The 14,075-nt window shown below is 33.7% G+C and overlaps 4 protein-coding genes across 6 annotated transcripts; 2 read left to right on the plus strand and 2 right to left on the minus strand.

The window, feature by feature from the left end:
- Positions 1-3,230: 3,230 nt before the first annotated feature.
- On the minus strand, positions 3,231-4,847 carry LOC119644194 (FAD synthase-like). Its single transcript, XM_038043723.1, has one exon. It carries the CDS (start codon positions 4,146-4,148, stop codon positions 3,405-3,407), a length of 744 nt encoding a protein of 247 aa, XP_037899651.1. The 5' UTR covers positions 4,149-4,847; the 3' UTR covers positions 3,231-3,404.
- Positions 4,848-5,472: 625 nt separating this feature from the next.
- On the plus strand, positions 5,473-6,155 carry LOC119644195 (DNA-directed RNA polymerases I, II, and III subunit RPABC2-like). The gene is made up of 2 exons (XM_038043724.1): positions 5,473-5,604; positions 5,716-6,155. The coding sequence occupies exons 1-2, from the start codon at positions 5,576-5,578 to the stop codon at positions 6,080-6,082; spliced, it is 396 nt and encodes a 131-aa protein (XP_037899652.1). The 5' UTR covers positions 5,473-5,575; the 3' UTR covers positions 6,083-6,155.
- Positions 6,156-6,402: 247 nt separating this feature from the next.
- Positions 6,403-7,677, plus strand: LOC119644193. 3 transcript variants are annotated; one of them, XM_038043720.1, is made up of 3 exons: positions 6,403-6,509; positions 6,592-6,738; positions 6,868-7,677. In XM_038043720.1, exons 2-3 carry the CDS (start codon positions 6,604-6,606, stop codon positions 7,501-7,503), a joined length of 771 nt encoding a protein of 256 aa, XP_037899648.1. In that variant the 5' UTR covers positions 6,403-6,509; positions 6,592-6,603; the 3' UTR covers positions 7,504-7,677. The 3 variants fall into 3 exon arrangements, with proteins under 3 accessions (XP_037899648.1, XP_037899649.1, XP_037899650.1); XM_038043721.1 differs by having other exon boundaries at positions 6,404-6,527; XM_038043722.1 differs by having other exon boundaries at positions 6,405-6,475.
- Positions 7,678-12,472: 4,795 nt separating this feature from the next.
- On the minus strand, positions 12,473-13,726 carry LOC119644192. The gene is made up of 3 exons (XM_038043718.1): positions 13,537-13,726; positions 13,387-13,482; positions 12,473-13,322 (listed from the first exon to the last, which is right to left on the minus strand). The coding sequence occupies exons 1-3, from the start codon at positions 13,657-13,659 to the stop codon at positions 13,173-13,175; spliced, it is 369 nt and encodes a 122-aa protein (XP_037899646.1). The 5' UTR covers positions 13,660-13,726; the 3' UTR covers positions 12,473-13,172.
- Between the last annotated feature and the right edge of the window lie 349 nt (positions 13,727-14,075).

The following is a 14,075-nucleotide window of genomic DNA, read 5'->3' on the forward strand; positions in this document are numbered from 1 at the left end:
ATAAATATCCGTCGCTAGAGACATAAAAATATCCCTTTAATTTGGAGCGTTTTGTTCTTCTTCAGCTAAGGTGTGATATTTAATATTTAATGTGCTGATTCGTTAAGCGATGAATCTCATAATCATATACACGTTGAAGGTCACTAATTTGACTGGTATCATTGCATATTTGTAACCAGGTACCAGCACGTGTATCAATGGAAACAGAAATTGCTCTTTATGTACTCCTTAGTTTTTACCGAATTGTCCAGTAACCGACTCAACACAAAGATATTATTACTTACAGTTTCGAAAGTCGTTTTATGATAAGAACGCTGTGGAGGTCCATCTCACTGCCATAAATATTTTGTACGGGTCTTCCTCTTGCTGCTCATATATTTTACAGGTCACAACTTTCCTTAATTCAGTCATTCATATAACGGATTTTCAAAATAAAATGTTATGTGGAACGGGGTCGAAAATAACGTCCGCACTGTCAGCCATCGACATTCTGGCGTAACGTGTGAAGAGGTTAGTGTAAGTAGGGCAACAAATTGTAATTGATTTAAAATATAATTTTCTCAAATTTTTCGATTCAGCTGTTTTACAGTATTGACACTAACCTAGACTTTCAGCCGAATGAGAGCTGCCGAGAGGTGCGTTATCTGAAACTACCAGCCATGGACCAGTTCCCTTTGAATTTAAATGAACGTCTCAGTCTTGCGATCAAAAAAAACATTGGAAACGGCGACTTTGATAATATTTTAAAATTTCTTTATGATCATTATAAAAAAATTTTTTTGGCTAGAAATCCACCGGAATTTGTAACTTTCCGTGGGCTCTTGTGACTCATTATGTGCACGCCCTACGTGTGACTCGTGTCAATGAGACATTTTATTTATCGGAACGTGAAACCGACCAAAAGAAGTTTGAAAGGCTTCATGCGAAAGAGTAGCAAAGAACCTTCTGCGCGTACGGTTTTAAATTTGAACAATATTGTCTGTCAAAGTGCCCTCCAAAAATCCTAATGTTAGCGAACCAGTTGATGAACGTGCCGAGTACGCCTGTGTTTTTCAAACCCGCTTAGAGAGTCTAAATCTGCTGTATAGCGCGGAAAGGGATGGTATCATGAGTCATGAAGCTGTATCTCTGTAAAAAGATATGTATTCCGAGCAAACTTTATGTTTTCTAAGGCGTTCTTTTCTTTTCAGCGATTGTAAGGAACCTAATTTGGGGCCATTGGAATTCGTGGAAATCAAGGTGCGGGAAGGTAATGTCACCCATAGAAAATTGTATTCATTCCTTCGCTACAAAAAAGGCAACTAGTGGTTCTAGTCTTATCTAGTTGGGATCGAAAATATCTATGTGGGCCTTCGTAACGGCAGAGGTTCCGTGCAAAAGATTGAATGCACGGAAACTAGCTCATTGCCTAAGCTAAACAATGTAAGCAATAAAAACGCTATGCTCGTTATTCCGTAATCTATGTTAACATCACAACAAAAATTTTTCTAGCAATGTTTTTGGGCAGCATCGGTTTTTGAAGCAGTTTCTTCTCACTTTGAAAAGTTCTATTGCTGAAATAAAACTTAAAATAATACTAATGTTAACAACAATGCTTATGCAATAGCTCCGACTGATATTTAGCTGCTATAAGGACTAATGGTTATTTCTGTGTCATGGAAAGATAATGGCGGTTGTAATGTTAGCAGACCGGCTTGAGAATGAGAAAACGAGATTTATAGGATTATTTTTTGAATTAAATATGCTTTATTAAAACCTCGGTATAGCTCGTCCCTTTTTGCTGGATTTCTTCAGTTTTCGAATTTGCTTATCTTTTATTCGCTTATTAATATTCTCTTGACGTTTCTTTTGTCGCGCTGCTATATCATTATCAACTTTTTTTCACGATCTTGGCATTCCTTTTTCGATTTCTTCTTGTGAACTTTGTATTTCTTGATGGTTTTATAAATTAATTTGAAATCATCTCTAACCTTTTTACCATCAGCTTTATTGAAAGATTTCTTCCACGATAATTCAGTCTTTAATTCAGAATATTTTCTAATATGTATTAACGGAGATATGGAAAAAACATATGATATTGTTTATATTTCAAAAGGAGGTATGGAAATTGGAATGAAAAACATATGAAATCATAGGGTGGTATGGAAACTCGATTGAAAACTATATGGATTCAAAAGGTGGTATGGAAAAAAACATATAATATTGTTTACAGTTCAAAAGCAGGTATGGAAATTGGAATGAAAGACATATGAAATCATAGGGAGATATGGAAAAAACAATTTTCCCATCTTCATTAAATATAGATTTGCTCAGAATGGGCACAGAATTTTATCCAACCATTGTTGTTGTAATCTCAAAAACATATAAATCGCTGAGATCTTGAAAGCTATCCCCAGTCCCCATACAAATAAATTAAACGTTTGTCGACAACTAACTGATGACGGTCACGATTGCCTCAATTTTGCAAAATTTAATTTTCAAATTTATAACGAACAGAATTTTAAATGTTGCCAATGGCCTGGTTGTGTTTGTCCCAGAGCTGTTTGCAAACGTCAGATATGTTTATAATCTTGGCGACTTAAATACGCATTTACTAGTCCTTCACAATTAAATTCTTCAGCCTTATCAAAATCCCCGCTCACGACCGCGCCCATAGATTATAAAACACATATTCAATTATTGAGAAGTGTGAACGAACAAATTATTGAGAACATATACGTAAATACTACTGCGTGTGTATATGCGAAATATAGAAATAAAACTGTTTGGAACACTATTGTTGAACAGCCTCAGATTCTGAATAGATTTAAGCATGTCCACCTGTCAATCGGGTCACCCAATTTTATATCGATATATATTATGTTATATTTTTGATTTAGTGGAGGAAAATTAGCACACCAACGTGTTTAGGCCAAAAATGCATGCTATTTAAAATGGTGTGGATCGAACCAGTTGCCATAAAATGGCCCAATTTGAAAACAATGTCCTTTTGTTGCATCGTTACGAAAATTAACGCGTTTTAACAAGATGGTTATGGTGTAATGTTTTTACACTTGCCTCAGGTTAAAAAAAGTCTACAAATAATTGCCTTACTTTAACATCCACGACTGGATAGTTTATTATTCGTATTTGATTGTAATTTAGAGTGAAACTATGTTCGGCTTGTCCTCGTATCGCATATCATTGTACTACATCTCTTTTATTTATTTCCATCGTTTTTTTTTTTTTTTTTTTGGTAAATTCAAGCTATTTTAACAATTATTTGGTTTTATAACTAAAGAAACTTAACAGTTATTTTACTTACTTAATTGCCTGCATAGGATTTTATACATTGTTTTAAAGGTTTGAAAAAAAAATGTTTTGGGAAAAAAGATAAAGATGAAGGAAAACGCTTAAAGCTTAAACTATACGCGCCCAGCACGTTCCAAATTATCGTTGTCTAGCAGATCATGCGCGTGGCGATAATTCAAAACTCTTCCTGTCGTAGACTCAGCTACTTGTAAATAAGGATTAGGTTTAGTATTTTTCTTATTGCCAATCGAGGTAAAGCCTTTTTCATATAATATGCAATAAGCAACGTCATATACGTAGATATATTGCCAAATATCGCGGCATGTCCAGTCAAGAATTGGATTAATGCGCATTAATGCCGGCCAACCGGGATCAGTGGGTTGCATTGTCTTTAAATGTTCACAATGAGGATCAGTTCTTCTAGAGCCCATAAACACCGCCTTAATTAATGGCCTTTCTCTGCACATCCTTTCTAGCGCTTGTTTAATAGTACCTTCCATCTTAATCAATTCAATATTATAGAGTTTGGAGCAATCATTAACAAACTCATCAATTTCCGAAAAGCCATCGGGATCCGTTATAAATAATGCGAGTATTTTAAGATGCTTGAGATTGTGATCTTTCTGGAAAAAGCGGGCGAGCATATGAAGAACTACAGTGCTGTCTTTGCCGCCATTGAAAGAGAGCACCACTTCCTCAGCTTTATACATTTGAAAAGTTTTTTTACAAAGCTCTTCAAACGAATTCTCTTTAATCTGAAGATTGCTTTTAGTCTCTTCGAAATTATATTTCGATTCCAAGAGCGATTCGGGGTTTGCCCTAAGGCCATTCTCTTCCAGAACTGCGTTTATCGACATGACGCGAATTAAGATTTGCGCTCGAGTTCAATGCTTCTTGCTTGCTCCCTTCGACTCCCTTTCGCCTTTTTTTCTGTGAGGATTTCGTTTGATTTTATAAAGTCACTATGTTTTCTCCTTTTTTGTTTTTGGTTTTATCTCTTGTTTTAGTAATTCTTTGAAACGCTCTGTCAGTGTTGTGCTGCTGCTTCTTTCCATAAGTTACAATTCCAATTTGCTTCTTTATGATGCTTTTATAGCGTTATTATTTTTTGTTTTGAGTTATGCTGTCGGCTCGGCCATGTATCTTGCTTTGGTTTCGTTTTGGATTTTTTTCGATTTCTGCTCTAATGGCCCACCGATGTTTACAATTAAGTACATCAGTTCTCGTTTCTTCCTAACGAAAGTATTAAAATTTATGGAATTAGAAATTGTTATTGATGTCTTTGAAGTTTTTTAATTATGCCATTTCCTTGATGCGTCGACCTCGCAGGCAATTATTTAATATTTTTTTATAATTACGGTAAACGTGACTTGAAATTGGTTTATTTGATTTTCGAATTCTTTACGAAAATTTCAAACATAAAATCTGCGGTGAATTGATAATATTAATATATTACATCACACAGCTGTTTTATTTCTGAAGAAAAAATGTGCCCAGAGTTGCCGTTAGAATAAACAAATTAACTGGTACAAAGTCTAAAGCTGAAGTTTTTTAATTTTGTTATTTCTTTGATACGTCGACGTCGCAAGCAATTAATTATTATATTTTTATAATTACGGTAAATGTGACTTGAAATTAGTTTATTTGATATTCGAACTTCTTACGAAAATTTCAAACATGATATCTGCGGTGAATTTATAATATTATTATATTACATCACACAGCTGTTTTATTTCTGAAGAATGTTTACAGTGGTGCTGTAAAAGAGGAACAAATTGGGGCTTTTGCCGACGGCTTTGCAATTAACATAGACCATTACGTTCTTTCTGTAAATTAGCATAGAGTATTACTTCCGTTCTGCAAATTAGCTAAACATTTCGAAAGTTACCTGATAGAGAGCGTACAAGTGTAAAACTTTCCTATCGGACACAAGATGGCCTTCATGTATTTATTATTAAAACTCTTACCACGATTCCCACTTTAGTTAACAAGGAAAACATTTGAAATATCTTTTGCTGAGAATTTTAAGAGGAGGAACTTTTTCTGAAAAGCTGAATATGAAAATAAAAGTTTTAATGCATATATATATATATATTATAATTTTTTATATGTTCGATACGAAAAATAGCTGATGAAACGATGTTGGCAATCATTGTCAACATGACATTATGTATAAACAATAACAATTAATTCTTTACTGAAGTGTGAGATTTACACAGAAAAACGATTCTGCAGTTTTATATTGCTTCACTGGAAATAAATTCGATTTGATAACTTAAAAATTATGGATGACGGAGATTATGATAACGAGGAGTAAGTAAAGTGACCGTTAACAAAATATTAGATGAATTTCTGAAAATATTAAATAGATTTTAAACATGTAGACGCTCAACCACGTTGTTTCTCTTCTGTTTTTTCTTTTAGTGTTGGTGGTGATGATTTTGACGATGTTGACGAAGAGGACAACATTGATGATATCAATCCGGAAGAAGAAGTGGATAATATTGAAATGATAGTTCCCGGAAATGCGGGTGGGGGAGTGCCGAAAGCAAAAAGAATAACTACAAAATATATGACAAAGTACGAGCGAGCGCGTGTACTAGGTACAAGAGCTTTGCAAATAGCTATGTGCGCTCCAATTATGGTTGAATTGGAAGGCGAGACAGATCCCTTGCAAATTGCTATGAAAGAACTCAAACAAAAGAAGATTCCCATTATTATTAGGCGATTTCTTCCCGATCACTCGTATGAAGACTGGAGCATAGATGAGCTAATAATAGTGGATCATTAATAAGAACGTTCTGTGTAATATTAAATTTTAAGCTGAATAAAAGTAAATATTTTTAGATAAAAATTGATTGATCATGTGTTAGGAGACATAAAAGCATGCATTTCGGCTATTCCCCCTACACCAGCTGCTCGAAATAAAACAGTAAAAGTGTTGGTTTTTGACGCTTTCTTTTTTTGCGCATAAAAGAGCTCATGGGAATCTCGCTTGGAAAAACTAATCTGTCAGCATCTGATCTCTAATAAAAAATGTAAATAAAAATCACATGTTTAAACGATATCAAAAATGATGCCGTAAAGTATGTTATACGTTATTGGCGAAAGTAATCGTTACTAATTTGTTTAGCTGATTAACGGCAGAAGAAGAAGAATTTGTTTAGCATACAACTTGTCGCTGGTAAAATCGATAAAATTAAGAAAAATTGCATAAAGTAATTGAATAAAATTCAGTAAATTTTACTAAATTAATTTTTCTTTTTTTTTTTCTAATAAGTGATTTTTTTTGTTTTTAAGATAAATCGCAAAATGCTGCAGTACGTATTGTTTTTAAGTTTGGCCTGTCAATATGCTACGGCATACACACACACATACACACCCATTTCTAAGGAAAGCATTTTTGCTGATGTTTTATTAAGTGAACTATTGAATCGTATGGACAAGGTATTTTATTTTTTTTTTAAATCACCATAGCGTTTATATGAATTGTCCTTTTTTTTCTAACAAATTAAAGCAATTGATTTTTTATTCAATCATAATTTATTGATATTTGTAATCTTACATTTTTACAAGGACGGTGATACCGTGAGCAATTATTTTGATATAGATGGTGATTTGCCTAAAGGCGTTGATTTAGTGTCACGTTCGTCAAGTCAAAATATACCCGATGATTATGAATTTCGCAATATGTTTTCGGTTGCTTCAAATCCTTCGTTACGCGATCAAGAATACTTGCAACATAGCTCATTGTGGGGCCATCAGTATGTTTCGGGTGGCATGGGTGAGGCGCCTAATCATTATCCATCTTTAGTTAAGACCGATGCAAGCCTACCAGCCTATTGTAATCCTCCAAACCCCTGCCCAATCGGTTATGACGAAACACAAGGTTGCATTTCGGAATTTGAAAACACCGCTCTTTTTAGTCGAGAATATCAAGCAGCCCAAGATTGTACATGCGATAATGAGCATATGTTCGATTGTGCCGGCCAGGACAGTAGCGGCGGTGGTGGTAATAGTGAAATTGCTTCAACAATGGAAAAATTTTTAATGCATCAATTTCAAAATGATAATGGTCTCGAGAACTCCAATCCGAATGGCGGCGTTGTTAAAAAATTCTTCTCCTACAATCATCCAACAGATAATAATCCCTTCCTCGAGGGTGAGAAACTACCAATTGCCGCGAAGAAAGGCATTCATATCAAAATCTAAATCAGATTAAATTGTTATTTATTGAAATTTAAACTTAAATGCATCGTAAAAAACTTGTTTTAAAATGCTTACATGTATAAATGTGTGTACGTAATAGTCTATGTGTTTTCTTCCTGTTAAATGCAAGTGCACAGCAATCCATTAGAAATAATAAAATAAACATCAATCCTGTAAGATTATTTTACTGAACAGTTTTAACAATATCTCAGTAGGTGCAAGATAAAGGGGAAGAGTAAGACGTAAGTTCGGAAATATTGGCATTTCCGAGCTTTGGGCGGAGTATGTGATCTCTAAAAATCGTTATGTGCTTTGATATTTAAAATAAAATAAACCAATGTGGTCCAAATGTCCATAAGGTTGATAAGGTTTAGTTCCAATTATTATTATGAACAAATTTTCTTCAAGAAGTATTGAAGACTTCGGTTTTTCACCATAAAACAAATAAGGCAAGGCCGTCCTATCCTACATCGAATTGTTTAACACAATTCGTATTTTTGTATGAAATTACAAAGGATCAATTTTCCTAGTATTCTTACATACGATATGATCCATAAAACAGGTCGAGATAGTCCAAATTTGGTAGGATTATTTTTTTTATGTTATATTACTATTATGATATAATTTTCATCATGAACCATTAAAAATCATAACTTTTCGTCGTATGAGTTTCAGTTTTCGTTATATGAGAAAAGGTTAAAAATAAAAAATTGCCTCGACCTCAAACTTTTCGTACAAATTCAGAATGCCGAAATAATACTAATTAGCCGCAAGGTTGCCAAGAAATTTTGAAAATTGCAATCTTTTTCATTTAACGACTTTTTAGAATAGGGCGTTATATGGGGAGTGATTGAAAAAGTGTGTCGATCCCAACAATTTTCGATAGTGTTCTTCCTTGGGTCAAAGCACGTTCCTAAACCAAATTTCAACAAAATATCTCAAGAATTTTGACTTGTAGGTTGAACACAAATTTACATGGACTGACAGACGGACAGACACGCTTAGACGGTCTATTAACAAGTGGGACTATCTTAAGCTCTTCTATGTGTTGCATATGTCCGCACTAACTTAATAAACATTGTACCGTAGCAAGGGTTCCAAGGTGAGAGGTTCAAAAATTGAATCGTTCGATTCACACAATGCAAAATTGTGAAATACTAAAATGAAGACAAGTTTTATTGCGATATTCAAAAAGTTCCCTGATTTTGGTGGGTCATGTCGAAACGGTGGTCTAACGCGAGCCATTTTCATAGCGTTCGTTGTTGGAACGAAGCACGTCATTGTAAGAAATTTCATGAAATTATCTCGAAAATTGTACGTTCAACTTTAGTACAAGGATTAAATGGACAGACAGACAGACAAGTTTAGATCGATTGGCATAATGATTGTAGATCGATCGGGTATAATAAAAGAAAAGATTTTTTTAAACCCTTCTGGCGGTTACATGCGTTCCGCCAAACATAACATCCGTCGTACTACAAGTTGTGTAGGGATTTATGATAGAAGTGCAATGAAAGACAAAACCTTGCTCGTACGCTGTTGGACCAAAACATGTCGTTGTAAGAAATTTCATGAAAATATCTCGAAAATAGACGGATGGGTGCACAAGTCTAGACTCTTGTGCCGGTTACTTGCGTTCGTCCAAACATAATAGCACAAGTTATGTAAGGTATAATAAAATATCTTTCTTGCATTAACGCCTCTCTTGGACAAATTCATTCATTCATTCATTCATTCATATGACAATGTCTCGACAAGAGCTGTTGAATTTGTTATGAAAGCTTTCCTTAAATCAGAAAACATATCTACGGTTCCGTATATTTATGCAAAATTAAAGCTCAAGACGTGTTACAAATTAAAAGATAAATTTTTGACACGAAAGCGATAGGAATACTGTCACGAACACTCTTAATTTTATACCAGATAATCTTTCAATTTTTTTCTTCATCGTTTTCGATTAGGCCCATCTCTCTGAACGGGTACATATCTCGTTTGTTTTCATGTCAACTCATGATTTTCTTCCTCTTCAATTTCTTCGATTTCATTGATCGTTGATAATTTGAATGGATTTTTTCGCAATTCACCGATACGCTTACGCATTTCCTCATGACTTAAGATGAAACTTTTCCATGCAATCAATTCCTCATCTTTACTGTCTTTACTGGGTAAAATTTTGCTCTCAATATTGTCAATACCTTTGATCAGTTGTACGAACATCAAGTCTAGAAAGCATTTCCTCACATGCAATTGTGTCAATTCGGTGAACCAATTCAATGAAGTCGCATTCATCATTAGGATTATAATAATCAAACATGTCGGTATAATAACGATTATAAGAAGGGCAAGAGGGCAAAAATGTTCGAAACTACGGTAACAAATTTCGAATAAATGTTTCCAATATTGTAGACTTTTACTGTCTATCCGAAGCTCATTATACACAAAGGCCATAAACACAATTATAAAGAAGAGCGCGTAACCAATGGACGGGCTATATAAAGCATTCAAAACTTTTCGTAATATTCGCATATTAAATATAATTCAAATATAATATTCTTTTCTTTTTTTTTTTTATTTTATTTATTTATTTATTTAAATAAAGTTCCTTTTTCTTCTGCTTTTAGAATTTTGAACTTTTTCTGATAATTTACGCAAAGAAAAAATTTTGAAAAACAGTATAAATAAAATTTATGTAGATAATGAAATAAATTGCACAGGGTTTACGACATTCCGTTTTCGCTTCTTCCTCCTTTTTTTATTGCTCAACAATATTTATTGTATTAGGGTACATAAAGTTTACGTGGTTGTATGCAACATCCAGAAGGGCTTGGAATAAATCCAATCTTTAATTATACCAGAGTTCCTGTTGAATCGAGTTAAGTTCCGCTGGTTTGTCCGTCTGTGTGTTTGTCCATTTGTCAGTCTACCCGTCTATTCATCTAACCACTTGTCAGTATGTTCTTAAGTGAGAGAGGGACTTCATGAAGTTTTTTCATTAAAATCCAATCACGTTTAATATCCTATACGATGGAAGGGAATATTAGGTTTATGTGCACGTATGCAGAAGGATTTACCACAGACCCATTTTTTATTATATCAGATTCACTTCTGAATCGCTTTCTGAATCGATCTATCCGTCTATTCGTCTGCCCATCTGTCAGTCTGTCCCTCTGACAGTTGTTCTTTTTCTTCTTCTTGTTTTCTTTTTCTTATCCTCTTAGTTTCGAGAAAAACGTCATCGTGTTTTTTCACCAAAATTCCAATACATTTTATACTTTACACCATTTGTGGTACAATGGTACATTAGGCTTATGCGGATATATGTGATACTCGGACGACTTGAGATATACTCCCAATTCATATTATATTCAAAGAATATGATTCTGAATCGATCTAGGTTTGTCGGCCTGCCTGACCTTCTATCCGCCTTGCTTTCTTGCGTTCAGCTTAGACTCCGCAATTTTCGAGAGAAATTTCGAACGCAATTGCAAAGAGATTTGGATCAAAACACTTTCACGATCACTTACCATACAACAGTTTTTGAAACAGTTGTTATATGAATAACTCTAGGATGGTACAAGACATTTAATGGTGACCCATCATCCATTAGATATGTTTCACTTTTTTCTTTTATGAAGCGACTTTCTATTTGATTAGAAACTGAGTTAGGTGCGAGCTAAATTGAATCCTTCTTACACTTGTGGAGTGCCTACTACAGAAATGGAATATACAATGTTTGCCGTTTACGTACAAAACTTTTTAATTAAAGCTAATTTTCTAACCTAACTTACTTTATGTACATAAAGGTGAAACCAGTGAAAACACTGCAGCGGGAACCGGTCGAACATTGAATACCTTATATAACCCTACCCCAGTTATTCATTGAACAGCTATTCAGAATCAGGCTTTATGTGAGGAGTAGTTGAAAAAGTGATCCGATCCGAACCTTTTTCAATAGCATTCGTTTTTGAACCAAATCAAAAAGGTGCGTTTCACCAAAATATCTCCAATATGGCGGTCTTTGTAAACTGGTCACAAGAACCTAGCAAACTGAGATAACCATACAATGAAAGACGCAATAGACGGTCAACAAAAAGCATCAAACGTCGGCATTTTTAACCCTGCTCTTCTCTTATTGCTTGCCGGGGTTCGGTTTATTACTTTCGATATCGAGAGTAAACTCGAGCGTAACTTGAAGATGACTTCTTGAGAAAAATTTCACGAGTGAAAGATTTTTTATTCGTTGTGCATACTTTGGCGACAGCCATAAGTTTTCATTCAGTTCGTTACTCGAGTTTACTCGATATCGGGAATCCTGCACACTACAATTAGTCCCGTAAAGGTAAAAAAGAATTTTTTAAAACAATTTTTTATAAAAAAAACTATATATATTTTATACAAAAAGTTATAAATTACATGCATTATATATATGTATATATATATACAACAAATTTTTAATCAAATTAATATTTTATAAATAATTAATTCTATTATGCTTAGTTGAGTATTTTTCTTGGATTTGTTCACTGGTATTGTAGCCGGCATATTCATGACCAAGCAACAATTTTTTTTTTGCATTATATATATTTTTTTTCACATTCTAATCATTTTAATTAAACTAACATTTACGTATAAACTAAGTACAATAGGAGCATTCACATTCAATGCTCTGCCTTACTATTATAAATAATTAAAAAAAATAAAAAATAAAAAGAATAAAAACATTATTATATAAGAAAAGAATTTACAAACTGAACTAAACGTATTATCGAGATATAATCTCAACGATTATTTTCATGCGTAAATAATTTCATTCATTCATTCGTAATGATCAATAGACTAAGGGGCAGTTTGTGTTTAGCTTTTTAGTTGTGTTTAGCTTTTTACTTTCTCTCAATTAGAGATGAGTGAAATTATTTAAAAAAAAAAAAATTAAAAAAATAAAAAAGATATTTACAAATTATATAACAAATTGATATTTCGTTTACTTTTGTTTTTCACCTATTTTTGTTTGTGTTTCTTTTTTCTCTTCCTTAATAATATCATTAAAGTTCAAAGGCAGTATTTAAAGGCAGTTAGTTATCTATAAAATTTCTATAAATAAAAAAAAAAATAAACAAAAACAGTATAAAATATAAAAGTGAACACGATGTAGGTTTGAAATAAAAGGAAGACAAATATTTGAGACTTCGATTGGGTATAGAAAAGAGCACAAAAAAAGAAAAAAAGAAAAGAAGAGCAAGTAAGAAAGTCAAATTCGTTCGGGACCGAATCTTTTATAACCATCACCGTTATCCTGAAGGAGATGAAAGAATTAAAGGAACAACATTTTCCGGCTCTCTAATATGAAATGGGCGGAGCTGATTATTTCGATTTTCAAAATAAAAGTTTCTGTCTTTATTTTATTTTTAAGCGATAGCTTAACGCTTTTTCGGTCAACAGACATCGAACACATGGACAGACGGACAGACGGACATGCTTAAAATCGATTCAGAATTTGATGCTGATCAAGAATTCATGTACTTTGTGGGGACGCTGATGATTCCTTGTGGGCGTTGCGAACGTGATCTATCTTTCATCCTTCGGTGATGGGTATAAAAATAACTTATTATAAAAAGGAACGAAAGACATGCGTAAGAACGCCAAAGAAAGAAAATTTCATTAATTGCATTCATTTATAAACGTCCGGTATTGCTGGTATTGTTGCCCCAGGTAACATGATTGGGAGTACGAGTAGTCAATCTTAAGGAATTGGCATCATCCTCTTCATTCACGTGCTCGTAGCCTTGATTTATTGTACCGCCGCCATTCGATCCATAGATTTGCTAAATTAATATCAAAGTTTAATGGGAACATGCATTGGGCAAGTAAACAAAAGATATATCATACCTCCGAAGGTAAGCCATTGACATTAAAAACATCTTTAGCACTAGCAATGGAGATACGGCCGCTCCGATGATTGGGTATACCACCATTATTGTTTAGCTAAAGGTAATGAAAAATTTACTTCCAAATCTTACTAAAATGCAATTGTCTTACGGTTGTCCCGGTTGTAATGCCATATTCGTTCTTGGCTCCTAATGTTTGCATTGCTGACTTCCTGCGCTCAGCCATTACGGAATTTTTACGTACTTCTAAAGCTCTTATGGTTTCAGCGCGCATCGTCAAACGTCTCGTCAAAATTGGAGTCGCTAAATGACGAAACGTATTAGTTAAAATTCTTTTTTTTTTTCGAATTGATTCGGTTTAGACCGATTGATCAAAAACTAATGAGAATTTCCGATTTGATCATAAATTATTTGAGTTGAGTTGATCTCATTGCAGTAAGTCATACATTTTACTGAGTTTCTAATTCTCTACTTCTCTAATCCAAAGCTTTTCAAACAAAGATACGAAAAAACCCGCTTTCATTTGGACCCGTTGCATTTCCATCATCAATGCAATTTTGAATCATTTCATTCACAATCTATCGTCAAAACAATTCATTTCTTTTGAAGTTAGTAGAAATTTGCACTCCACATAGCAAAAAAGAAAAAAAAAACAATTTTTAACATTTATGCCGTTCCCTTAAAAACGGT

Source organism: Glossina fuscipes, unplaced genomic scaffold, assembly GCF_014805625.2.
Source record: "Glossina fuscipes isolate IAEA_lab_2018 unplaced genomic scaffold, Yale_Gfus_2 96720, whole genome shotgun sequence".
Lineage (NCBI taxonomy): Eukaryota > Metazoa > Arthropoda > Insecta > Diptera > Glossinidae > Glossina > Glossina fuscipes.

Bases quoted from the DNA above. Each gene is read 5' to 3' on its own strand.
- LOC119644194 (XM_038043723.1), bottom strand. From the start codon at position 4,148: ATGTCGATAAACGCAGTTCTGGAAGAGAATGGCCTTAGGGCAAACCCC.
- LOC119644195 (XM_038043724.1), top strand. From the start codon at position 5,576: ATGGATGACGGAGATTATGATAACGAGGA. The intron at 5,605-5,715 runs GTAAGTAAAGTG...TTTTTCTTTTAG, and splicing joins GGAGATTATGATAACGAGGA to TGTTGGTGGTGATGATTTTG.
- LOC119644193 (XM_038043720.1), top strand. From the start codon at position 6,604: ATGCTGCAGTACGTATTGTTTTTAAGTTTGGCCTGTCAATATGCTACG. The intron at 6,739-6,867 runs GTATTTTATTTT...CATTTTTACAAG, and splicing joins TATTGAATCGTATGGACAAG to GACGGTGATACCGTGAGCAA.
- LOC119644192 (XM_038043718.1), bottom strand. From the start codon at position 13,659: ATGCGCGCTGAAACCATAAGAGCTTTAGAAGTACGTAAAAATTCCGTA. The intron at 13,483-13,536 runs GTAAGACAATTG...CATTACCTTTAG, and splicing joins GCATTACAACCGGGACAACC to CTAAACAATAATGGTGGTAT. The intron at 13,323-13,386 runs GTATGATATATC...ATATTAATTTAG, and splicing joins TCAATGGCTTACCTTCGGAG to CAAATCTATGGATCGAATGG.